The sequence below is a fragment of the Schistocerca serialis genome, chromosome 10 (genome assembly GCF_023864345.2).
Source record: "Schistocerca serialis cubense isolate TAMUIC-IGC-003099 chromosome 10, iqSchSeri2.2, whole genome shotgun sequence".
NCBI lineage: Eukaryota > Metazoa > Arthropoda > Insecta > Orthoptera > Acrididae > Schistocerca > Schistocerca serialis.
In genome coordinates, this window is record NC_064647.1 from 203,210,781 (window position 1) to 203,234,402 (window position 23,622).

General features: G+C 42.1%; 1 protein-coding gene across 1 annotated transcript in view; it reads left to right on the plus strand.

The window, feature by feature from the left end:
• Nucleotides 1-3,817: 3,817 nt before the first annotated feature.
• The window catches only part of LOC126424688 (cytochrome P450 4C1-like), an 87,358-nt gene continuing 67,553 nt past the window's right edge, over nucleotides 3,818-23,622 (plus strand). The window contains exons 1-2 of the mRNA XM_050087415.1: nucleotides 3,818-4,028; nucleotides 19,906-20,140. Of these exons, the coding sequence (XP_049943372.1) occupies nucleotides 3,818-4,028; nucleotides 19,906-20,140 (446 nt within the window). The remainder of the gene's footprint in view (nucleotides 4,029-19,905; nucleotides 20,141-23,622) is intronic.

Sequence of the window (23,622 nt, forward strand, 5' to 3'; positions counted from 1 at the left end):
TGTTTTCGCGAGCATTTACTCAACAAAAATGGTGAAAATTCTTATAAATCAACTTTTGCAGAAAATCTTGAAACTGAAAACCACACATTTCCCCCTATCCTCCTTACTCGATATGCAAATTTTGCATATGTTAGACAAAGGGTGCAAAGTGAGTCGTTTAGAAGAGATTTGAAATTTATGAATATTCTCGTCTTAACTCTAAGGATCTATCGAATGACTGACTCGCACTGAAAAATAGATTTTTTTTAAATTCTGTAGCTCGTGTGTTAAATGATTTACAATAACTTACTTCTTGTCGAGTTCTTCTTGTATCTGATTACAGATTCGGAGCTGGCTTGCTAACAGATTTTTAAAGTAATTCATTCTGTTGTTTACATCGAATACGTAAAAGTCTCTTTTGACGTAACAGAGATCTCTTTCTTTTTAACCGTGTTTTTTTGGCATAGCCACGAGCTGCTACAATGTTTAATGTGCAACTTTCACTCACTGTCTTGCTGAAACAGTTACCAAGGTTTCCTAGCTCGCACACTCTACTTAGTATCTAGAAAAATTACGGGAACGGTCTGCACGCAAGGTGAACTTGTAATTAAGCGCCGGGGCTTTATGCAGACACACATTCAGCGGCCGGCCCCGACTCCATTATACTGAACAGTTCCACGTATCACCGCCTCGCTATCGTCCTATGGCGCCAACATCAACTGATAATAAAATTTTAACAGTTTGCCTGCCTTTGTTTGGCTTCCTTTACATAGTAATGATATTTTTTTATATGTGACTGTTTGCTTAACGCTTGATCCACCGCTTACCTGTCCGTTGAAGTGCTTATATTAATCATTTTTACATGGCTTTATAAGTCCAATTTGACAGTTTATCGTTCTCTACTCATCGCGTATATCATGTATTTTTTTGCGATTTGACTCTGTAACAAATGGTTCAAATGGCTCTGAGCACTATGCGACTTAACTTCTGAGGTCATCAGTCGCCTAGAACTTAGAACTAATTAAACCTAACTAACCTAAGGACATCACACACATCCATGCCCGAGGCGGGATTCGAACCTGCGACCGTAGCAGTCGCTCGGCTCCAGACTGTAGCGCATAGAACCGCACAGCCACTCCGCCCGGCTGACTCTGTAACAAAGGTATACACAAGTCCAAATATTTTACATTTGTTTTAACAAGCAATACTTCTCCTGTTTAGTCTTTGCATATTTGTTTTCAACATACTTGTCCTACAAATGCATTTTTTGGCTTACCAATGATTTGAACCTATTTCACTTCTGAAGATGGCAATTTAAACTATTGAAACCGGTAAAGTGAGCTAAATAAAGCTCTTTTTGTGCACTTGACGATTCACTTTTTATCTTTATTCAGACTAATTGTTTCAAAAATGTCACACTATTGTCGTGACCTGCTGGTAAAAAACTTTATTTATGCAATCAGTTTTAGTCGTCAGACACAGGAAGCTTCTAAGCCCAGTTACGTTATATATATATATATATATATATATATATATATATATATATATATAGTGTGCTCCATTGATAGTGACCGGGCCAAATATCTCACGAAATAAGCATCAAACAAAAAACTGCAAGGAACGAAACTTGTCTAGCTTGAACGGGGAAACCAGATGGCGCTTTGGTTGGTCCGCTAGATGGCGCTGCCATAGGTCAAACGGATATCAACTGCGTTTTTTTTTTTAATAGGAACACCCAATTTTATCACATATTCGTGTAATACGTAAAGAAATATGAATGTTTTAGTTGGACCACTTTTTTCGCTTTGTGATAGATGGCGCTGTAATAGTCACAACCGTATAAGTACGTGGTATCACGTAACATTCCGCCAGTGTGGACGGTATTTGCTTCGTGATACATTACCCGTGTTACAATGGACCGTTCACCAATTGCTGAAAAGGTCGATATCGTGTTTTTCTATGGCTATTGTGATCAATATGCCCAACGGGCGTGTGCTATGTATGCTGCTAGGTATCCTGGGCGACATCATCCAAGCGTCCGGACCGTTCGCCGCATAGTTACGTTATTTACGGAAACAGGAAGTGTTCAGCCACATGTGAAACGTCAGCCACGACCTGCAACAAGTGATGATGCCCAAGTAGGTGTTTTAGCTGCTGTCGCGGCTAATCCGCACATCAGTAGCAGACAAATTGCGCGAGACTCGGGTATCTCAAAAACGTCGGTGATGAGAATGCTGCATCAACATCGATTGCACCCGTACTATATTTCTATCCAGCAGGAATTGCATGGCGACGACTTAGAACGTCGTGTACACTTCTGCCACTGGGCACAAGAGAAATTACGGGTCGATGACAGACTTTTTGCACGCGTTCTATTTAGCGACGAAGCGTCATTCGACCAACAGCGGTAACGTAAACCGGCATAATATGCAGTATTGGGCAACGGAAAATCCACGATGGCTGCGACAAGTGGAACATCAGCCACCTTGGCGGGTTAATGTATGGTGCGGCATTATGGGAGGAAGGATAATTGGCCCCCCATTTTATCGATGACAATCTAAATGGTACAGTGTATGCTGATTTCCTACGTAATGTTCTACCTATGTTACTACAAGATGTTTCACGGCATGACAGAATGGCGATGTACTTCCAACATGATGGATGTCCGGCACATAGCTCGCGTACGGTTGAAGCGGTAATGAATAGCATATTTCATGACAGGTGGATTGCTCGTCGAAGCACCATACCGTGGCCTGCACGTTCACCGGATCTGACGTCCCCGGATTTCTTTCTGTAGGGAAAGTTGTAGGATATTTGCTATCGTGATCCACCGGCAACGCCTGACAACATGCGTCAGCACATTGTCAATGCATGTGCGAACATTACTGAAGGTGAACTACTCGCTGTTGAGAGGAATGTCGTTACACGTATTGCCAAATGCATTGAGATTGACCATTTTGAGCATTTATTGCATTAATGTGGTATTTACAGGTAATCACGCTGTAACAGCATGCGATCTGAGAAATGATAAAGTTCACAAAGGTACAAATATCACATTGGAACAAGCGAAATAAAACGTTCAAAGGTACCTACGTTCTGTGTTTTAATTTAAAAATCCTACCTGTTACCAACTATTCGTCTAAAATTGTGAGCCATATGTTTGTGACGATTACAGCGCCGTCCATCACAAAGCTAAAAAAGTGATGCAACTTAAACATTCATATTTCTTTACGTACTACACGAATATGTAATAAAATATCTGGGTTTCTATTTAAAAAAACGCGGTTGATATCCCTTTGACCTATGGCAGCGCCGTCTAGCAGGCCAACCATAGCGCCATCTGGTTTCCCCCTTCAAGCTAGACGGGTTTCGTTCTTTGTAGTTTTTTCGTGTGACGCTTATTTCGTGAGATATTTGGCTCGGTCACGATTAATGGACCGCCCTGTATATATTTTCAGCTGTTGAATAGCTATCTTCAGTGCTTTTAAATCAAATCATATAGACCCGTCTAGCTTTTGTCTACACCTTTTTTACGCAATTTACGTATATACATTGCCGGATTACAATAAAATCGCATAAAAAAAGTGTCGACGAAAGCTAGACTTTGCGACTCACTGCTGTCTTTTTTTTTTTTAATGCTATGGCACAACTTTTCCGGTGGGATATTACCATCTGATACGACATGTAGCTTATAAGCTATTGTGATATTCTGCCTGATAATACGTGGCTGATTACAACGTCTCACAGTCCTATCTGATAACTCGTGGCTCTTTCCATCTGCTGGGAATTTCTAAACCCAGAGCACTCTTTTACTGAGAGCCGATGCACGCTCAAGGTCATGCCTAAGAACCGGTGCGGGTGGTTCTGGGTGTGTCCAAGGCTGACGGGTGGTGCGTATAATAACAGCGCGTTGCATTCAGCACCGTACAGTCTGCAGCGGCAGACGTCGCAGAAGTCTCACAGCGGTGCGGGCCCCTACGTCATCGGCGCTCCACCTCTGCCTCAGGTGCCGTCCGTGTCCAGAGTTCGCGAGCAGCCCTCTCTGCCGTGTGAGTAGTCTTTCACGGGCCGCTCTACCTTCAAGTGCTGCCAGCTCAAGTTTCTCATCATCTCCGTGACGCCTCCCCTCGAATTGGTCAAACCAACACGTGGTCATTCCTGCTGGCCTTTTTTGTGTATTCAAGAACTGACGTATTGTAATATGGAAGTATGCGGCGTTATAAATATTTACATGTAACAAAGACCCACTCCCAGAAGGTCATTCACATTTCATCACATTCACCATCCTCTGATTTTAGTCTGTATTGTATTATTACTTTTTATTTCCCCCTATTTTGTATATATGAACTGCTTGTGACATTAGCTGATCAAAAGTATCCGGACATCTGGCTGAAAATGACCCACCATTTCGTTGCGCCCTCCATCCGTAATGCTGGAATTCAATATGGTGTTGGCCCACCCCTAGCCTTGTTGATAGCTTCCGCTCTCGCAGGCATATGTTCACTCAGGTGCTGGAAGGTTTCTTGGGGTATGGCAGCCCATTCTTCACAGGGTGCTGCACTGAGGAGAGGTATCGATGTCGGTCGGTGAGGCCTGGCACGAAGTCGGCGTTCCAAAACATCACAAAGGTGTTCTATAGGATTCAAGTCAGGACTCTGTGCAGGCCAGTCCATTACAGGGATGTTACTGTCGTGTAACCATTCCGCCACAGGCCGTGCATTATGAACAGGTGATCGATCGTGTTGAAAGATGCATTCGCCATCCGCTAATTGCTCTTCAACAGTGGGAAGCAAGAATGTGCTTAAAACATCAATGTAGGCCTGTGCTGTGATAGTGCCATGCAAAACAACAAGGGGTGCAAGGCCCCTCCATGAAAAACACGACCACAACGTAACACCACCGCCTCCGAATTTTACTGTTGGCACTACACACGCTGGCAGATGACGTTCACCAGGCATTCGACATACCCACACCCTGCCATCGCATCGCCACATTGTATACCGTGATTCGTCACTCCATACAACGTTTTTCCACTGTTCAGTCGTCCAATGTTTACGCTCCTTAAACTAAGCGAGGCATAATTTGGCTTTACTGGCGTAAAGTGTGGCTTATGAGCAACCGCTCGACCATGAAATCCAGGTATTTTCACCTCCCGCCTAACTGTCATAGAACTTTCAGTGGATCCTGATACAGGATGGAATTCCTGTGTGATGGTCTGGATGGATGTCTGCCTATTACACATTACTACCCTCTTCAACTGTCCGAGGACTCTGTCAGTGCCGGCCGGGATGGCCGAGCGGTTCTAGGCGCTGCAGTCTGGAACCGCGCGACCGCTACGGTCGCAGGTTCGAATCCTGCCTCGGGCATGGATGTGTGTGATGTCCTTAGGTTAATTAGGTTTAAGTAGTTCTAAGTTCTAGGGGCTAATGACCTCAGAAGTTAAGTCCCATAGTGCTCAGAGCCATTTTTGAACTCTGTCAGTCAATAGACGAGATCGGCCCGTATGCCTTTGTGCTGTACGTGTCCCTTCACGTTTACCACTTAACTGTCACATCGGAAACAGTGGAAATCTCATTTACAGACGTATGAAACAAGTGACACCCTGTCACCTGACCACCTTCGATATCCGTGAGTTCCTCGAAGCGCCCCATTCTGCTCTTTCACGATGCCTAAAGGCTGCTGAGGTAGTTTGCATGGCGTACCTGGTAGTAGGTGACAGCACAGTGCATCTAATACGAAAAACGTATGTTTTGGGATGTCCGGATACTTTTGATCACATAATGTAAATTTGTAATCGTTGCACCTGGGCTCTTACTTGAAATTTATGCATTTACGTTAGTTTATGGACTCTAAAATGTCATATCTCATAGTGGGACTAATTGGTACGTCTGATGTATCTGTAGTTCGGATGTTTGTTACCGCTTGTGAGTTTTGCCTTTCGTTGTCTCGCTCTCGTAAGGTACGGACGCCATTCTGCTGTGCTCATTGTAAGGATTATTATGCAAATGATAATTAGGTTTTCTCGATAGAGTACGAAGTTCAAGTTGCTGTGCCTTTCATTTCTAACAAAAATCATGTCACTTTTATATGATTTTTAATTTTCATGATGTGTTTTTAGAGGCTCGCTAGGTCAGAGGCGTCAGCGGCACATTGTTAGTGGACGTTAATGACCGAACACTTTTTACTCCTTCTTGCGCTATACGTCCCTCAGATACTTGGACTGGTCATTTTATTTGTGCCTTGCAGGATTTTCACCCAAGCTATGCAAAAAATGATTCGGTCATTCGTCGACTAACAATGACGTCGTTGTACGGTTTACCTCTGTCGGAAAAGGCCCCACGAACATTTGAAAGTTTTTGATGGTGGTTATTTCCCTTATATTTTGCATTCTCAGCTTCACGAAGAAGGTGGTACTGAGCATTGGTTGCATTACAGCGCTGAGCCGTACATATTGCAGACGACAATACGCGGAACCACCATATGCTGATACCTACCCTGTTCTTTTTTTAAAATTTATATTAAATCACTGAAATTACTGTTTTTGACTCTCTTTAAGGGGTGGGACGTCAAAAATTTAAAAAAAAGATTTTTGAGACACATGCCTATTTTGTAGCACACGTCTTCCTGAATAGTTTGACGTACAAAATACATATATTTGAGAGATTATAAGGCACGTTATTTGGTCTTAATTGTACCAAGATGCAGCGCCACACCCCTTTGCACAGCATTCTTCTGTCATATTTGCGTGTATTTCGCTCTGTAGAATTCGAATGTTTATATTTGCGCCAGAGACTGTCATACGCGAAACAAAAGACTATTGATATACTTTGTCTGCTGCTATTGACGTCCATTGTTTTGATCGCTGATTTTGTTTGTTCTCTGTTTTGAAAGGCTTGCAGTGTGGTGTTGTGAATTTCGAAACGATTTTCATTTGGCTGCGTTGTTTTGTGTCCGTTTGTGGCATATTATCGCAAAAGATGCCTAGAATTCACAGGGGACTTGAAAAATATGAAGCAAGCAGTTTGGGCCTTATACTTCCACAAAATGTCCACAGACAACAACCTTAAGCACAACTTGTGCCCAAAAGAAAGCGAATCATGGTGTGGCTACCAAAGGTCAATTGCTGGTTGTGAAGAATATCATCACAGGAATTCTCTACAAAATGCTGCAATGGAAGCTTTCAAACCTATATTCAGGGACCTTGCAAATGAAAACTTATTGAAGAAATATCCTCCTGTACCCACAATCAAACCTATGTGTATGAGAAAGATTGCCAAAAGCCATTTTTGTGGGAATAAATACACATGGTATTGGTGTTTATGATGAAGTTTCATGTTTTAATGATGTTGTGCAAAGCGTAAAATATGTTTTAGAGAAAGTGGGAATTAAGCCCGGTGTGAACTGCATCAAAGCTTTTTATACGGTAGTCTGACAGCTTGTAGTGAAAGCAGATAACCCATTTTTGGAGGTAATAAAATCAAGAAGAGAGCATCATAGGAATGTGAAAAGGAAGAAAATTGATTTAGAAAATGGAAAAGAACCTGCTCATGGTGCTGGACAGTACTACAAGAATGCTATATACAAGCAGAAACTTCAACGGCCATTTTCTGCTAAACACAAATTTCTGTACTTAGGTTCATGTAGCATCCAAAATAAATATCCTATTGCCTTCAAATTTGGTATGCTTATTAACCACAAACTCCTTAATGCAAAACTCTAGAATTTTCCAAATCTATTAAAAACTGTGGTAAAAATTGAGATAATTAACAATAAAATTTGAGTTTTTTCTAAACATGAAGTTTAAAATTTCATGAATTAAATAAATTCCACAGAGTCATACACCTGTAAGTATGGTGTGTAAGCTGTGCAAAATTCATCGAAGACTCTCTCTTACTTATGAAGAAAAGTGTACCTATAGCAACAAATGCAGCCAATAGTAAGTGAAAAAATCGTGAATTTTCAAATGTAAAAACGATTATTTTGCTATATTTTTGAACTTTAATTCCTATGAGTGTGCATCCTGAGTCCTTCCTGGCCATACTGACAACGTTTTACGAATTTATATGTAAAAGTATAGACAGTGGAAATTAAAATGCCCCGTGGTGTCTCTCGTGCTCCAAGTCGGTCCGTTTGAAGTCCTACCCCCCTTAAGGGTAGTAACGTGTCAGAATACCACAGCACTTTGTGCCAATTTCCACTTGGCGCTCGGTTTTACCTTCATATGGATACAGCTATAATGTTTGAATACAGTATAAAATCAGGTTCTCAGGTACAGACCTACTTTGTGTACACTTCATGCAAACAGAGGAGGGCACCCGTATGCAATTGAGGGGAAGTGAAAGGGAGGGAAAGATATATTGCAGTGTAGCCGACGGGCAAAGGTGCTAGAGACGGCACGAGCACACGTAAGAAAATTTAAGCGGGTTTATTTTACAAACGTAGCGTGCGAAATGTACAATTTGATCATAAACAGTAGCTTCACTGTTAGGGGGACGTTCACAGATCTTCAGACATTACAAATAAGACGCTTCATACGGTTCATCGTTTGACACAATGCTCTGAATCTGACTCATCTGCTCACGTAAGAAAATTTGACTAAATAGAAATTGAAATTAATCACTGGAAAGAAAAGTGTTAAAATTAACTGGAGCAGACAGCCATTGTTGGCGGGTGAATCTTTGTTAGCGGCCAAATTGACTACTAGAAAAATGCTATAAAGTTTAGAAAACATTACACCTTTCAATATCACCATCAGTTTTGCGGTGCCGGTGTCTGTTATTTATGGGTGAAACGGAATCATAGCTTGGAGACTGTGGCCAGATCATTTAAGGTTCCGCGCTTGTATTCAAGTTTGCAAAACGCTTCGTGACGATTGACAATCTCAGGGACGCTGTAGCAAGTTGCAAATGAATAAATGGCAGAATACTAGTCGTAAGTATTCGGCCACTGCGTCTCCTCTTGACGATCCGTTAAGCTCGTATTGGTCGTTCGCTGTGACAGTAAAGCAGTAAAACGTTTCTTGTGTCATATATCTATTAGGAGAACTGGTAAAATGAGAAAGCACGAGACTTGACTAATTTACATAAATTTAACTGCAAATAGTTCTAAAGATAGTACGTGACGCTTACATCACGTTTGTCTACACAAAAGAATAAGTACTTACTTATACGGAAGGAACGCAGCTATCAATATGAAGGCTAACAAACAGGAGAGAGTAGGAACGCTCTTCACCTACTTCTTATAACAAGAAACGAACGTATCACAATCGTTGCAGTCAGACACATGTTGACTGCAGCTATTTCTTTGAAATATTGTGTATGAAATAATAATTGCATTTCACAAAATTAAATCACGTAAACCTATTTAGATTTGAAACTATTTACAGTAAATAAATAGATAAGTGCACGTTTTTGTGCTTTCCGCCGTTTTTACGACGTTAAATTTACATGCTTTACATGCTTCAGATCTACATCTACATGATTACCCTGCAATTCACAATTTAGTGCCTGGCAGAGCAGCGAGCGGGAAAAAAGAACACTTAAATCTTTTCGTGGGAGGTCTGATTTTTCTTATTTCATGATGATGAGCATTTCTCCCTATGTCAGCAAAATATTTTCACACTCTGAGGAGAAAGTTGATAATTGAAATTACACGAGAAGAACCTGCCGCAACGAAAAACGCCTATCTTTAAAGGACTGCCAACCCAATTCGCGTAACGTATTCGTGGTACACCCTCCCCTATTTCGCAGTGATACACGGAGCCCCATTTCATTCAACTTTTTCTGTGTCCTTCATCGATCCTATCTTATACGGATCCTACAAAGCACAGCAGTGCTCCAGAAGAGGGCGGATAAGTCTGGTGTAGGCCTTCTCTTTATTAAACATATTGCGTCTTGTAAATGTCCTGCCAATAGATCGCATTCTTTAGTTTGACTCCTCCACCACATTATCAACGTCATCGTTCCAATTTAAGTTGTTTGTAATTGCAGCCCCTAAGTCTTTGGTTGCTTTCACAGCTTTAGACGTGTGTGATTTATCGTGTTACCGAAATTTAACGGATTCGTTTTAGTACTCACGTGGATAACTTCACACTTTTCATTATTTAGAGTCAATTGCCACTTTTCTCGTAATAAATATATCTCGTCTAAATCATTTTTCAGGTGGTTTTAGACATCTTGTGGGGCGGCGAATAAGTTGTAAAAATAAATGAATTGCTGTATAAATGCTTGAATGTTGAATCAGTTTCAGGCTTTTAGAATGTTGTTAATGCTGTCTTTCGCCGTTCTCAACACTCGCTCTCTAATTACACTTTAGCAACCAGAAAGTGATTTAACCAAACGTGAAGCCTGTAATTAGAATTCCTAGTGCCCACTTCATATGAGAATACAATTATAGCTGCAGCTTATAGCTCTGAGGAATTAGGAGATTGTCCGGGATTTGTAATCAAAAACGATATTCCAAAATAGTTGAGTATATTCTGAAAGTCACTGATGAAAAACACAAGTATCCATACAACCTAACTAACAGAGCAGTTCAGAGTCTAATGCGCTGATGCAACTATAAATGTCCGAATTAAATGTTAAAAATAATGCTCGCCATAATTTGATGAGAATATTTCATCAAACGCCACGCTAAATAATTGGTAGAATGTCTGTCCCGCGACGGCACGTGAAAATACGACAATACGCAAACTGAAGCTAGATAATGAAAATCATCCCAGAATTAACACTTCACTTGAAATGTTTTCATGGTTCCGCGTATCTCTAGTAACTTAATACGGCACCCGAGGCTGTTTGTAGCAGTGACACTGATGCGACGCGACTCCCGACACAGATGGCGTGTCATTCAGCGTCTGGAGAGAACTGGGGCCTTCCTTCCTCACGCAGCGTTCTTATATATAAAGCCGTGGTGCGGACGGCTAAGGGAACGCCTGATCAAATCGGCTCTCCCGACTAGCCGTTGGGCTAGTAACGCACCACTTCAAGTTACATAATAATTTATAGCTTCTTTTGCTGATGGCCGATGAAACTCTTAATTTAAACGTGCATTCAGCACGCAGGTAAGTATTGATGATAAAATTTTGACGTGGCTAAGTTAAATATTTTGGGCGAGAGAATTAATTAAATTACATTGCACGCAGTAGATGAGCTCTGAACTGGCTCTTTTGAGATCCACTATCGCTATAATTTTATAGGTATTCAAAAGAAACTTTTCACATCTTCATAGTCATAGCGGACCTCCAACCTATTTAAATCTAAACATCCTAGCCTTATTTATTAGCCTACTTAATCTATATTGCTTCCTTCAGTTTTGAGATGAAAACCAGAAAATCATGAATTTCCACTAAAATCTTAATTTGTGAAATCCAAAGTACTGTTTTTATTAAATCATTATGAAAGATGAATCTAAATATAAATTTTGAAGTCTCTAGCTCTTTTCTGTTGCGCCAATGATTTTTTCAGAAAAACGTCCAAATTTCGAAAATGGCTGAAGTTATCGAACAGATATTTAACGTACATTACTTTAGTATTATTCCTGACATGCTAGAAAAGTTTTAGGTCATTTCCTTGATTTTTAAGGTATTGCGCAACATTTATGACGTCAGAGCTAGTTACAGCAGACTGGCTGGCACACAATGGAAACTGATGTGAATTTACTACAGCGTGAGTAGGCTGCTTCCCTACAATCTGACGACTTTAAAAATTCTCGAAATGACAGTATTATCTGAGGACTCTAAATTATGCAGATCAGGAACAGTAGAGGATCCATAACACTTCCTTGGGGAAGGCCAGATATTGCTTGTGTTTCACCCGATGACTCACGATCAGTTACTAGGAACTGCGACCTTTCTTGCACAGAACCACCAATGCAGTATGGAAAACGTTATGTTGAAGCGTCTACTTAAGCACCTTAGTGAAAATAACATACTGTCAAAGTCACAGTTTGGGTTTCTTAAGGGTTCTGATATTGAGAAGGCTATTTACGCTTACAGTGAAAATGTCCATAATTCATTAGACAACAAATTAGAGGCAACTGGCATATTCTGTGACCTGTCAAAGGCTTTTGACTGTGTGAGTCACAGCATTCTTTTAAGTAAATTAAAATATTATGGCATCACTGGTAGTGCTTCAAAGTGGTTTCAGTCGTATCTTACTAACACAAAGAAAGGGTGTCATTACGTAACACTTCAGCAGTAGGCAATCAGACATTATCTGACTGGGACGAAATTACATGTGGTGTTCCCCAAGGTTCCATACTAGGTCCACTACTTTCTCTTATATATATTAATGACCTGTCATCTGTTACATTACCAGATACCAAGTTTGTCTTATTTGCAGATGATACAAACATTGCATAAATATGAAATGAAATATAAATTGGGAAATGGCAGCTAATCAAATTTTTACTGACATTAATAAGTGGTTCATAGCCAATTCACTGCCATTAAACTTTGAAAAGACCCACTATATGCAGTTCAGAACTTCCAAGAGATTTCCTTCTAGTGTGTGTACAAAATATGATGACATGGAAACAGGAGAAGTTGAGAGTGTAAAATTCTTGGGATTACAACTTGATAATAAATTCAGTTGGGAGCGACATACTAACGAACTGCTAATGCACCTAAACAGGCTGTGTTTGCAATGCGAATGATGTCAGACATAGGAGATATAAATATAAAAAAACTGGCATATTTTGCTTATTTTCACTCCATTATATCATATGGTATCATATTTTGTGTAACTCCACCAACCGAGAAAAAATGTTTAGGGTACAGATGCGTATAATAAGATTAATGTGTAGTGTAAATCCAAGAACATCATGTCGAAACGTATTCAAAGAATTGGGCATACTAACCACAGCTTCTCAGTATATTTATTCCTTGATGAAGTTTGTTGTAAATAATACATCTCTTTTTCCAACTAACTGGTTAGTACACAGTACCAATGCTAGGAATAAGAACAATATACAAAAAGATTTAAAATCACTTATTCAGCGACGCATATTTTCAATAAGTTTCCAACAGCCATAAACAGTTTAGTTTCAGACAAGAAACAATTTAAACATAATTTAGAAGAATTTTTGGTGGCCAACTCCTTCTATTCCATCCGTCAATTTCTCAACAAGTGCAGTAGACCATTTTAATGAAAATTTATTATACTTTAATTTTTGAAAAAAAAAAACAGCCAAGTAACTACCTACTGTATGAATGATGGATGTATGGAATGCCGATGTAAGTCTTACATCTGTAAATAGTGAAGGTTTAATTTTAAATCTTGTACATAATTTGACTTCTTAACTGACGATCATTGAAGTGAATAATTTACTATAATTTTTGACAATACTTGGTTGTAACAGCCAAGTAACTAGCTACTGTGTGAATGATGGATTTAATGTAAGCAGATGTAAGTATTAAACCTTTAAATATTAGAAGTTTAATTTTAATTCACGTACATAATTTTACTGTTTATTGACTGAGGATCATTAAAATTAATGAAACTCAAGATTTTCTAATTACACTTTTGTAATGTGTTTATCTGACATATTCCACACCCAAGAGGATCCCCTCTTTTGTGGGTGTATGGAATGAATAATTAATCTAATCTAATCAGATGCACAATTGATACTCCATAGGCAAACAATTGTTTGGAAGTCGCTTGTGAGGAACGGTGTCAATGTCCTTCTGAAAAAAAGCAGGAATCCACTTGAAATCCCTGGTCAATAGCACTCATTAGTTCTTGAAAATAAGGAACAATGTTTGATAAGAATAGTATTTTACGATATTTTCTGAATCTGTGATGGCTATTTGTCAATAAATTGTTTTCCTCGAGGTAATTCATAATCTTGGAATACAGTATATGTTCCAAAAGTCCTACCGTGAATGGTTAGTAATATGAGTCTGTAATTCAGCGGATTACTTTTGTTTGCTTTCTAAGGTATTGGAGTGACTTGCGCAACTTCCAGTCTTTACGTACGCATCTTTCGATGAGGGAGTAATTGCGTGTTACTGCTAAGTATGGGGCTATTGTATTAGTATACTCTGGAAGGAACTCGACTGGTATACAGTCAGTATCTGAGGCCTTGCCTTTATTAAGTGATTTAAGGTACTTCGCTAAACCGAGGACATCTGCTTTTAAGTTACTTACATTGGCAGTTGCTGCATCTTCTACTGTCACTATTTCCACACACAAAATACATTTAGAGAGTGTTCATCGTTGTCACTTCAGTATACAGCTGACGGTTGACCATATTCGCAACTACGAATACATATCTCGGAAACCACCATATGTCGCACTACCTAGCTCCTTACGCCAAAGTCTCCCGAATACATCACCTAAGGTTCTCCAGCATTATTCACCAGATTCCTGCATAGGAAGAAAGAGACTACAAGGAATCGAGATCCCTGTTGCCTGTTGTTGCCCTCGCATACCGTTTAGGCTTGTAATACCTTCCGACATGTCTGAAGCATAGGACATTATTCATAATCCACAGCTGAACGAAACAATTCGAAATTTATTCACTGACTCTAAATTATTTGACATCCGCTGTATTGGGTATAGATGTACTACTTATTAGTGTCATACGAAAATTTGTACCGGACCGGGATTCGAACCCCCGATTTCCCTCTTATGCAGGTACGTGACGATAGTAACAGTGTCCACGATTCCTTGTAGTCTCATTACCCCTGCTCATAAATTCAGTTAAAAATAATGGCGAGCTCTAAGTGATGAATATGGCGAACTGTGGCGTAAGGATGTAGACATTGTGACATATGGAGGTTGGGGTAGGTCCATAGGCATGCAAGGAGTGCCGAAGTGGTTGACGGAGGCAGCTCGCAATAAGTGGACAATCCGGGCTCGATTCTTGGTCTGGTACAAATTTTTATGTGTCGCTAATACACCGATGAATCAAGACAGTACGACCACCTGTTTAACAGCGTGTTGTTCCACTTTTCAAACACAGTACAACAGAGATTCTGCTTGGCATGGATTCTACAGGTCCTCGAAGGACTCCAGAAGTCTGTGGCACTAGATGTACACTCTCAGATGAAGCAATTCCCGCAAATTACGGGATGGTGTTGTGTGGGCACAGAGCTGGCGCCCAATATGTGTTCCAGAGTGTACAGATTAGGCACAACCCAGCAGGTTAGCTGAGAGCGCTAATGCGCTGCTTCCTGGACTCAGGTAGGCGCGCCGGCCCCGGATCGAATCCGCCCGGCGGCTTAAAGGGAGGCTGATGTGCCGGCCAGCCTGGATGTGGTTTTTAGGCGGTTTTCCACATCCCACTAGGTGAATACCGGGCTGGTCACCGCGTCCCGCCTCAGTTACACGGCTCGCAGACATCTGAACACATTCGCACTATTCCATGGATTACACTAGACAGTTGGGGTACACTAATTCCATCCTGGGGGGTACGAGGTGGCGGCAGGAAGGGCATCTGGCCACCCCTTAAATTAACCATGCCGACCCTGCGTCATTGTGGGAGAAAGGCACAAGCGAAAGAAAGAAAACAAAGTGTACAGATCAGGCACATTTGCTGTACAGGACTTCAATGTGAGTTCACTATAATGCCCCTCAAACCAAAGTAGAACGATTCTGACCTTCCAACATGGGGCCGGCCGCGGTGGCGGTGCGGTTCTAGGCGCTCCAATCCAGAGCTGTGCTGCTGCTACGGTCGCAGGTTCGAATCCTGCCTCAGGCATGGGTGTGTGTGATGTCCTTAGGTTAGTTAGGTTTAAGTAGTTCTAAGTTCTAGCGGACTGATGACGACAGCAGTTGAGTCCCATAGTGCTCAGAGCCATTTTTGCAACATGGGGAGTTATCCGGCTTGAAGATGTCGTCATCGTAAGGAGAGACTTCAAGCGTGAAGCGATGCAGACGGTCCTCAATAACGCTCACACTGTTCACTGCCTTCGATTACCAACAAAGATCCCATGGAAGTCCAACTGAATCTACACCAAGCATAAATATGCCCTCAGCTGCCTGCATGTGTGGCGCAGTGCAACCGTTCGCTTGGATGACGGCGTGTAAGTACCCTGCGATCGACCTGGTGTAGGAAGAAATGAGATTCCTTCGACAGGCGACACGTGTCTACTGATTCACAGTGAAAACTCATTGATGCTGTGCGCACTGCAGTCATAACTGACAATGTCGTTGGGTCAACACAAGAATGTGCAGAGGTTGTGTGATGTGGAGGTCCATGTTCAACATGGCCTTTGAACGGTGTGCTCCGAAGTACTCGTGCCTGCACCAGAATTGTACTGTGTCGTCACATCTGCCAAAGATCGCTGCATATCGTGGATTACACAGACGGGGATCCTCAGACCTCTATGTTTTGTGATGATACATGGTCGACCAATACCATTACGGCCTACTCGTTGTCTCACCATCCTTCAACCATTCTCCAAACGTGCTCATGACAGTAGTACGCCAACAGGCGACCAGATTCGCCACAACAATGTGCCCTTTGTGAAAACCGCTTGCGTCAGTGGATTTACGCACGTAGATCGACTGTCCATTCGTCCCTCTTACATTCTTTCCTTACAGCATCACGTGCTCGCAACACCAACAGGGGCATTCAGCCTCGCAGTCGTCAGTGGTCATAATATTTTCGCTCGTGGCTGTAGGTAATACATGTATACCTCATAAACTTTGTGATCAAAAGTATCCGGACACCTGGCTGAATCTGACTTACAAGTTCGTGACGACTTCCATCCCTAATTCTGGAATTCAGTATGGTTTAGCCGACGCTTAGCCTTGATGACAGCTTCCGCTCTCGCAGGCATACGTGTGCTGGAAGGTTTCTCGGGGAATGGCAGCCCATTCTACACGGAGTGCTGCGCTGAGGAGATGTACTGATGTCGGGCTGTGAGGTCTGGCACGAAGTCGGCGTTCCAAAAATTCCCAAATGTGTTCCATAGAATTCAGCTCAGGACTCTGTGCAGGCCAGTCCATTACAGGGATGTTATTGTCGTGCACTGCGCCACAGGCCGTGTATTATGAACAGGTGCTCGATCGTGTTGAACGATGCAATCGCCAACCCCGAATTTCTCTTCTAGAGTGGAAAGCAAGAAAGCGCTTAAAACATCAATGTAGGCCTGTGCTGTGGTAGTACCACGTAAAACAACAAGGGGTGCTAGTCCTCCACATGAAAAACACGACCATACCATAACACAACGGCCTCCGAATTTCACACTGGCAGATGACGTTCACCGGGCATTCGCCATACTCACACCCTGCCATCGTACCGCCACATAGTGTTTCGTGATTAGTTACTCCATACAACCTTTTTCCACTGTTCAATCATCCAATGTTTGCGCTCCTTACACCAAGCGACGTGTCGTTTGGTATTTACCGGCGTGATGTGTTGCTTATCAACAGCTGGTCGACCATGTAATCCAAGGTTTCTCACCTCCCGCCTAACTGTCATAGTACCTGCAGTGGATTGTGATGCCGTTTGGAAATCCTGTGTGATGGTCTGGATAGATGCCTGCCTATTACACCCTCTTCAATTGTCGGCGGTCTCTGTCAGTCAACAGACGAGGTCGGCCTGTACGCTTTTGTGCTGTACGTGTCCCTTCACGTTTCCACTTTGCTATCATATCGGAAACAATGGACCTAGAGATGTTTAGGAGTGTGGAAATCTCGCGTACAGACTTATGACACAAGCGACACCGAATCACCTGACCACGTTCGAAGGCCATTCTCCTCTCTCACGATCTCTAATGTCTACTGAGGTCGCTGATATGGAGTAGCTGGCAGTAGGTGACAGCACAATGCACCTAATACGAAAAATGTGTGTTTTTGGGGGTGTTAGGATACTTTTAATCACAAAAATGGTTCAAATGGCTCTGAACACTATGGGACTTAACTTCTAAGGTCATCAGTCCCCTAGAACTTAAAACTACTTAAACTTAAGTAACACAAGGACATCCCACACATCCATGCCCGAGGCAGGATTCCAACCTGCGACCGTAGCGGTTGCACGGTTCCAGACTGTAGCGCCTAGAACCGCTCGGCCACCCCAGCCGGCGTTTTAATCACATCGGATGTCAAAGAATTGGCAGTCAGTGAATAAATTTCGTCAGTAATGTCAGTTTTTTCAGACATGCCAGTTAAATATTTCAAGCCTACATGGGTATACAGTGATGACAATAGCGCTCTCTGTTCCTCGTAGTCACAATATCCCTGTGTGGAAGTCCAATTAATAATGGTGGCGCGCGTTAGGAAATTAATATAGGCGATTACGGCATAACTATGTAGGAAATGTGACATGCAAAGGTTGGGGTCGGTCCATAAGCGTCCACGGATATTCAAAGTCGTTAACGCGATCACTCGCAATAAGCCAGGATATCTGGGTTCGAGCACCGAGCCGAGCGAGGTGGCGCAATGGTTAGCATACTGGACTCGCCTTCGGACGACGGTTGAAAACCGCGTCCGGCCATCCTGATTTACTCCTCCCGAACAGGCCACGAAGGCACAAAGGTACCGACCGGCCGTCGTGTCATCCTCAGCCCACAAGCATCACTGGAGGCGGATATGGAGGAGCATGTGGTCACCACACCGCTCCCCTGGCCGTGTGTCAGTTTACGGGACCGGAGCCGCTACTTCTCAGTCAAGAAGCTCCACAGTTTACCTCACAAGGGCTGAATGCACCCCGCTTGCCAACAGTGCTCGGCAGACCGGATGGTCACCCATCCAAGTGCTAGCCCAGCCCGACAGCGCTTAACTTCTGGCGGGGACCGGTGTTACCACTGCGGCAAGGCCGTTGGCCATCCTGATTTAGGTTTTCTGTAATTTCCCTAAATCGCTTCACGCAAATGTCGGGGTGGTTTCTGTGAAAGGGCACGGCCGATTTTCTTCCCCATCCTTTTCTAATCCGAGATGGTGCTACGTCTCTAATGACCTCGATGTCGACGGGACATTAAACACCAATATCCTCCTCCTCCTCAAGCACCGGTCTGACACAAATTTTCATATTTCAATAACAGGTAATACATCTATCCCTAATGCATCTGATGTCAAGCAATTCAGAGTCAGCAAATAAATTTGGAATCAACAGATTTCAAGAGCTGAATCGAACTGTTAGGATATAAATCTCAGCAGTCTGGTAGTCTGTAAATGTCAGTCGCCCTAGTCAGCAGATGTTGGGGAAATACATATGAACACCAAGAACGCAAAACTATAGCTGCCTGTTGACGTCAGTGAATTGTATTCAACCAATGTCACAGACCGACTTGGTAAAATAATAATAATAATAATAATAATACTGGAAACTTCCTAGTTTCACGATTCTCGGTGAAAGTTCAAAGTAACCGTAAAATTTGTGTCAATTTTACCGTAAATAATTTTACCCAGGTATGCAAAGAAAACTTTGGAGGTATGAATTGAACAATGCCTTCAGTTACAACATTTTCGTGTTTTATTGACTACACGATGCATTTCGGACCCTGTGGGTCCATCGTCAGGTGTATTTGTCTTAATACATGTTTTGTGAGGTGAAATGCATATTCCTGTCACGAAAAGGTTTAATGCTAGGTTATGAATTTCGTAAGTCGTACACGGAAAATGTGTACAAATATTTGCCCATATTTTCCGCATTTTTCTCACCATGTCTAATGACTACTGAGGTCGCTGATTTGGAGTACCTGGCAGTAGGTGACAGCACAATGCACCTAATACGAAAAACGTGTGTTTTTGGGGGTGTTAGGATACTTTTAATCACAAAAATGGTTCAAATGGCTCTGAACACTATGGGACTTAACTTCTAGACCACGAGGATTAAGTGATCTCGACGGCTTTATTCAGGAACTATTTTGCACGCAATAGCTGTAGAACGCCATCTGATGCTTGCCATCCTTACTGAACTTGCCTGTGCACAGTAATGAAAACCATGCCAAAGAGTGATCAGCTGTGCTTCTGACTGTAGGTTGGTTACCAGTGGCCACCATGGTGTGGTGGTCGTGGTTGTTGACGCAGCTGGCGGTGTGGAGCTGCGCCGGCGTCGCGGCGGTACTGTGGTGGCTATGGGTCACCAGACCCCGCGTGGACGTTCCAGGGCCGCCCACGCTGCCCATCATTGGGAACATTCTGGAATTCCGCGAGGTTCCGGTGACTCTACACAAGTTTCGAGAACTCCACCACCGGTATGGAGACTTGACTAGGTGAGCTTCTAGTGCCTCTGTGTTGACAGTGGTCAAAGGTATTTAATATTTATGCCATTATCTATAATATTGGCACTAGAGCATATGTCAACCACTGTTTGTTAACTCTTCCTCATTTTAACAATCCTACTTTTGTCATGTTCTTCTTTTTATTGCTTCTTATTACTGCAATGCCTTTATACGTTATAAGCTCACTACAGACTTCAACTATTGAATGCCCCCTTTATTTTCACTGTTTCAATTAATTATTGAAGACTGGTGTACGCCGACATTAGCGACATCTGGTGAACTTACAACAACAAAAGCTGTACGGCAGCTTGTTTTAAACAGTAGTGCATATGATGTTATTTATATGTATTTGACGATGCTGGTGCTGATTCTGCATTTAACATTTGACGATGCCAATATGGCTGCAGTAGATTAGGACTTTGTTTTTATGAAACAGGTATGCCTCTTCATACTTAAAGCGCACAAATGTATATATTGTCAGTACTACTTTTCATTATGGTCTATGTATTGTTTTTAAGCTGTAGACAATCTGCGAGTGTATTTATGTTTTTCCCAGTTTTGCTCCAGATCAGATGATGGTCATTAAAGACCGAAGCCGGTAATCTGTTAACAAAAAGTGTGTGACCATGAAAGGAAACTTAGTGAGCATCCATTTGACAGAATACAGATAGAAGTCGTCCACGGTGGTAACAGATTCACAGCCTTCCTCAGTGTGAGCCACATCATCAGATTTCTATTTGTCCACCAGTTTTTCTTTTAGAAGCGCGATTCCACACTTACGAACCACCCTGTATGGAGATTTGAGTATGTTAGCTTATTGCGACGCTCGGGGCACTGGCTGGCTATTAACGTAACACTCGGAAAGAAAAAATGCTGTCTAATCTTCAGAAATCAGTGGTATAGTTATGGAGAATCGGATACTCTTCGATAAGTTGAAGCCTTACGGAATTAGGTGAACAATGGTTCTTTTCATAACTATAAACTAAAACTGAATTTTTTCCTCCACTGTCAGAAACCCGGCTTGCAGACAAACTCCAAAAGTAATGACTTTGGACACCATATGGTCTCAGTTCCTAGGCGGTAACGTTAAAAGCATTCTATGACTCGAATCCTTATGTATAGATGACATACTTCAGCGAGACAATTCCTAGATAATTGCGATGAGAATGTGGAAAAACCGACCGAGGTGGCGCAGTGGTTAGACACTGGACTCGTATTCGGGAGGACGACGGTTCAATCCCTCGTCCGGCCATCCTGATTTAGGTTTTCCGTGATTTCCCTAAATCACTCCAGGCAAATGCCGGGATGGTTCCTCTGAAAGGGCACGGCCGACTTCCTTCCCCATCCTTCCCTAATCCGATGAGACCGATGACCACGCTGTCTGGTCTCCTTCCCCAAACAACCAACCAACCAACGTGGAAAACTATTTGAAAAAAGATGGTACCACTCCACTGTTGATCAACACATTGGTCTTCATGATTCGTTCATCGAATCTGCCTGCCTCGTGGTTTGCCAGGTATTATTCGTCCCTATCCTCCGTCACTACCATTAAATTGTTGTGGATAGAGATATAAAGAACTATTAGACAAGACCACCCTATAGAGCTCTCCCCCCTTCCCCCCCCCCCCCCATACACACACAAAAGAAAAAAAAATCTGCAGCCCCACAGTCACACCCACTTTCTCTCTCTCTCTCCCTTTTCACACACAACATACACACACAAAAAACAAAGTGCAAAGTACTTGTAATAATAATAATAATAATAATAATGAAAAATCCTCAAACCTGCTCTCTCTCTCTCTCTCTCTTACACACACACACACACACACACACACACACACACAAGATGCACAAACTCCTCTGAAAGATTCAGAACAACTGCTGGGAGCACTTTCAACTGTTCCCCCATCAGCCATCTTGCTTTACACCTTCAACTGTCCCACTGGCCGCCATGTTTGTTTTTATAGCTGGTAAACAGTGAAACAGTGACTGTGACAGCTCAATATATAGTATCCATCTTTTGATATGCAGCTCCTTGTATTGACCGTGTTTGCAGTTAAAAATTTTTGGATGTGAGGTCCACCAGTTATGCAAAACACCGTTTCTGTAAGTAACCAAACATGTTTCGGCACCATTGTGTCATAATCAGTGGGTTCTCGTTTTTTCATTAAGGTGTTCCTGTATTTGTTGTAGAGCTTGCTGGGGAATGCCTGGCTGGGTGTTTTGCATAACTAGCGGACCTCACATTCAAAAATTTTTAACTGCAAACACGGCCAATACAAGGAGCTGCATATGAAAAGATGGATATTTCGTCGCCCAGCCAGGCATTCCCCAGCAAGCTCTACAACAAATACAGGAACACCTTAATGAAAAAACGAAAACCCACTGATGATGGCACAGTGGTGCCGAAACATGTTTGGGTACGGATAAAAACGGTGTTTTGCATAACTGGCGGACCTCACATCCAAGAAATCAATATATAGTGTTTGACAGTGATGAAGATGAGGAAAAAGAAAACGTAAGTGAAATATCATGTAAACACACACACACATGTATATATATATATATATATATATATATATATATATATATATATATATATATATATAATTTCAGGCATAGAAATAACAATTTTCAAATCGTAATTTTGGCTTAAGTAATTTATCTACTTTAAGGTGTAAGTGGTTGCAGATGACAAACTGTGGAACAAAACAGTCACAGTAGAAACACAATACAACAGGAAAACCACACCATGTGGTAAAAAGGTATGAATTCAAATTTTATGTGTTTTTTCAAATATCTGTAATTAATATACGAAGGCAGTAACTTGTTTTCGAAAGAACAGTTACTGTTGATGACCGTGCAGCTTTTCCCTGGAATTAATGATGACTAACTGACAACCTCAGCTGGCGACAGGTGTTGTTGATATACCTCGATGTGGACAGTCCCGGTCGGGGCACACATTTTCAGCTGTCCACATCGAGGTATATCAACAACACCTGTCGCCAGCTGAGGTTGTCACTTAGTCATCGTTTATTCCAGGGAAAAGCTGCACGGTCATCAACAGTAACTGTTCTTTCGAGGACAAGTTACTGTCTTCGTATGTATAGTTAAAGGCTACCCAGCCACTGACCTTCGTCTGTGCGAATGCGCACAGGTTGCCCAAACTCTTACGGGAATCGCCAAAGCGTGCGCGAGTAATGAGTGGTTGGGCAAATGTCTATAAGGTACAATACATATGTAGAATTGTGGACAGTTGGGAATGTGAGTCTCACGGGAAGCTTGCAAGGGATAAGTCCCTGCAGTCGCGCTATTCGTCTGTGTCGTCGGTGGCTCAGATGGGTCATATTGATCCTCTACAGACGGAATAGGGGGGAACCCCTCCCAACAGACGAGAACACGACTCGGACGCTCGCCTACGGCAGTTGTAGGATCTTTCTTTGTAATGAAACAAAAATAAATCTATAATACAA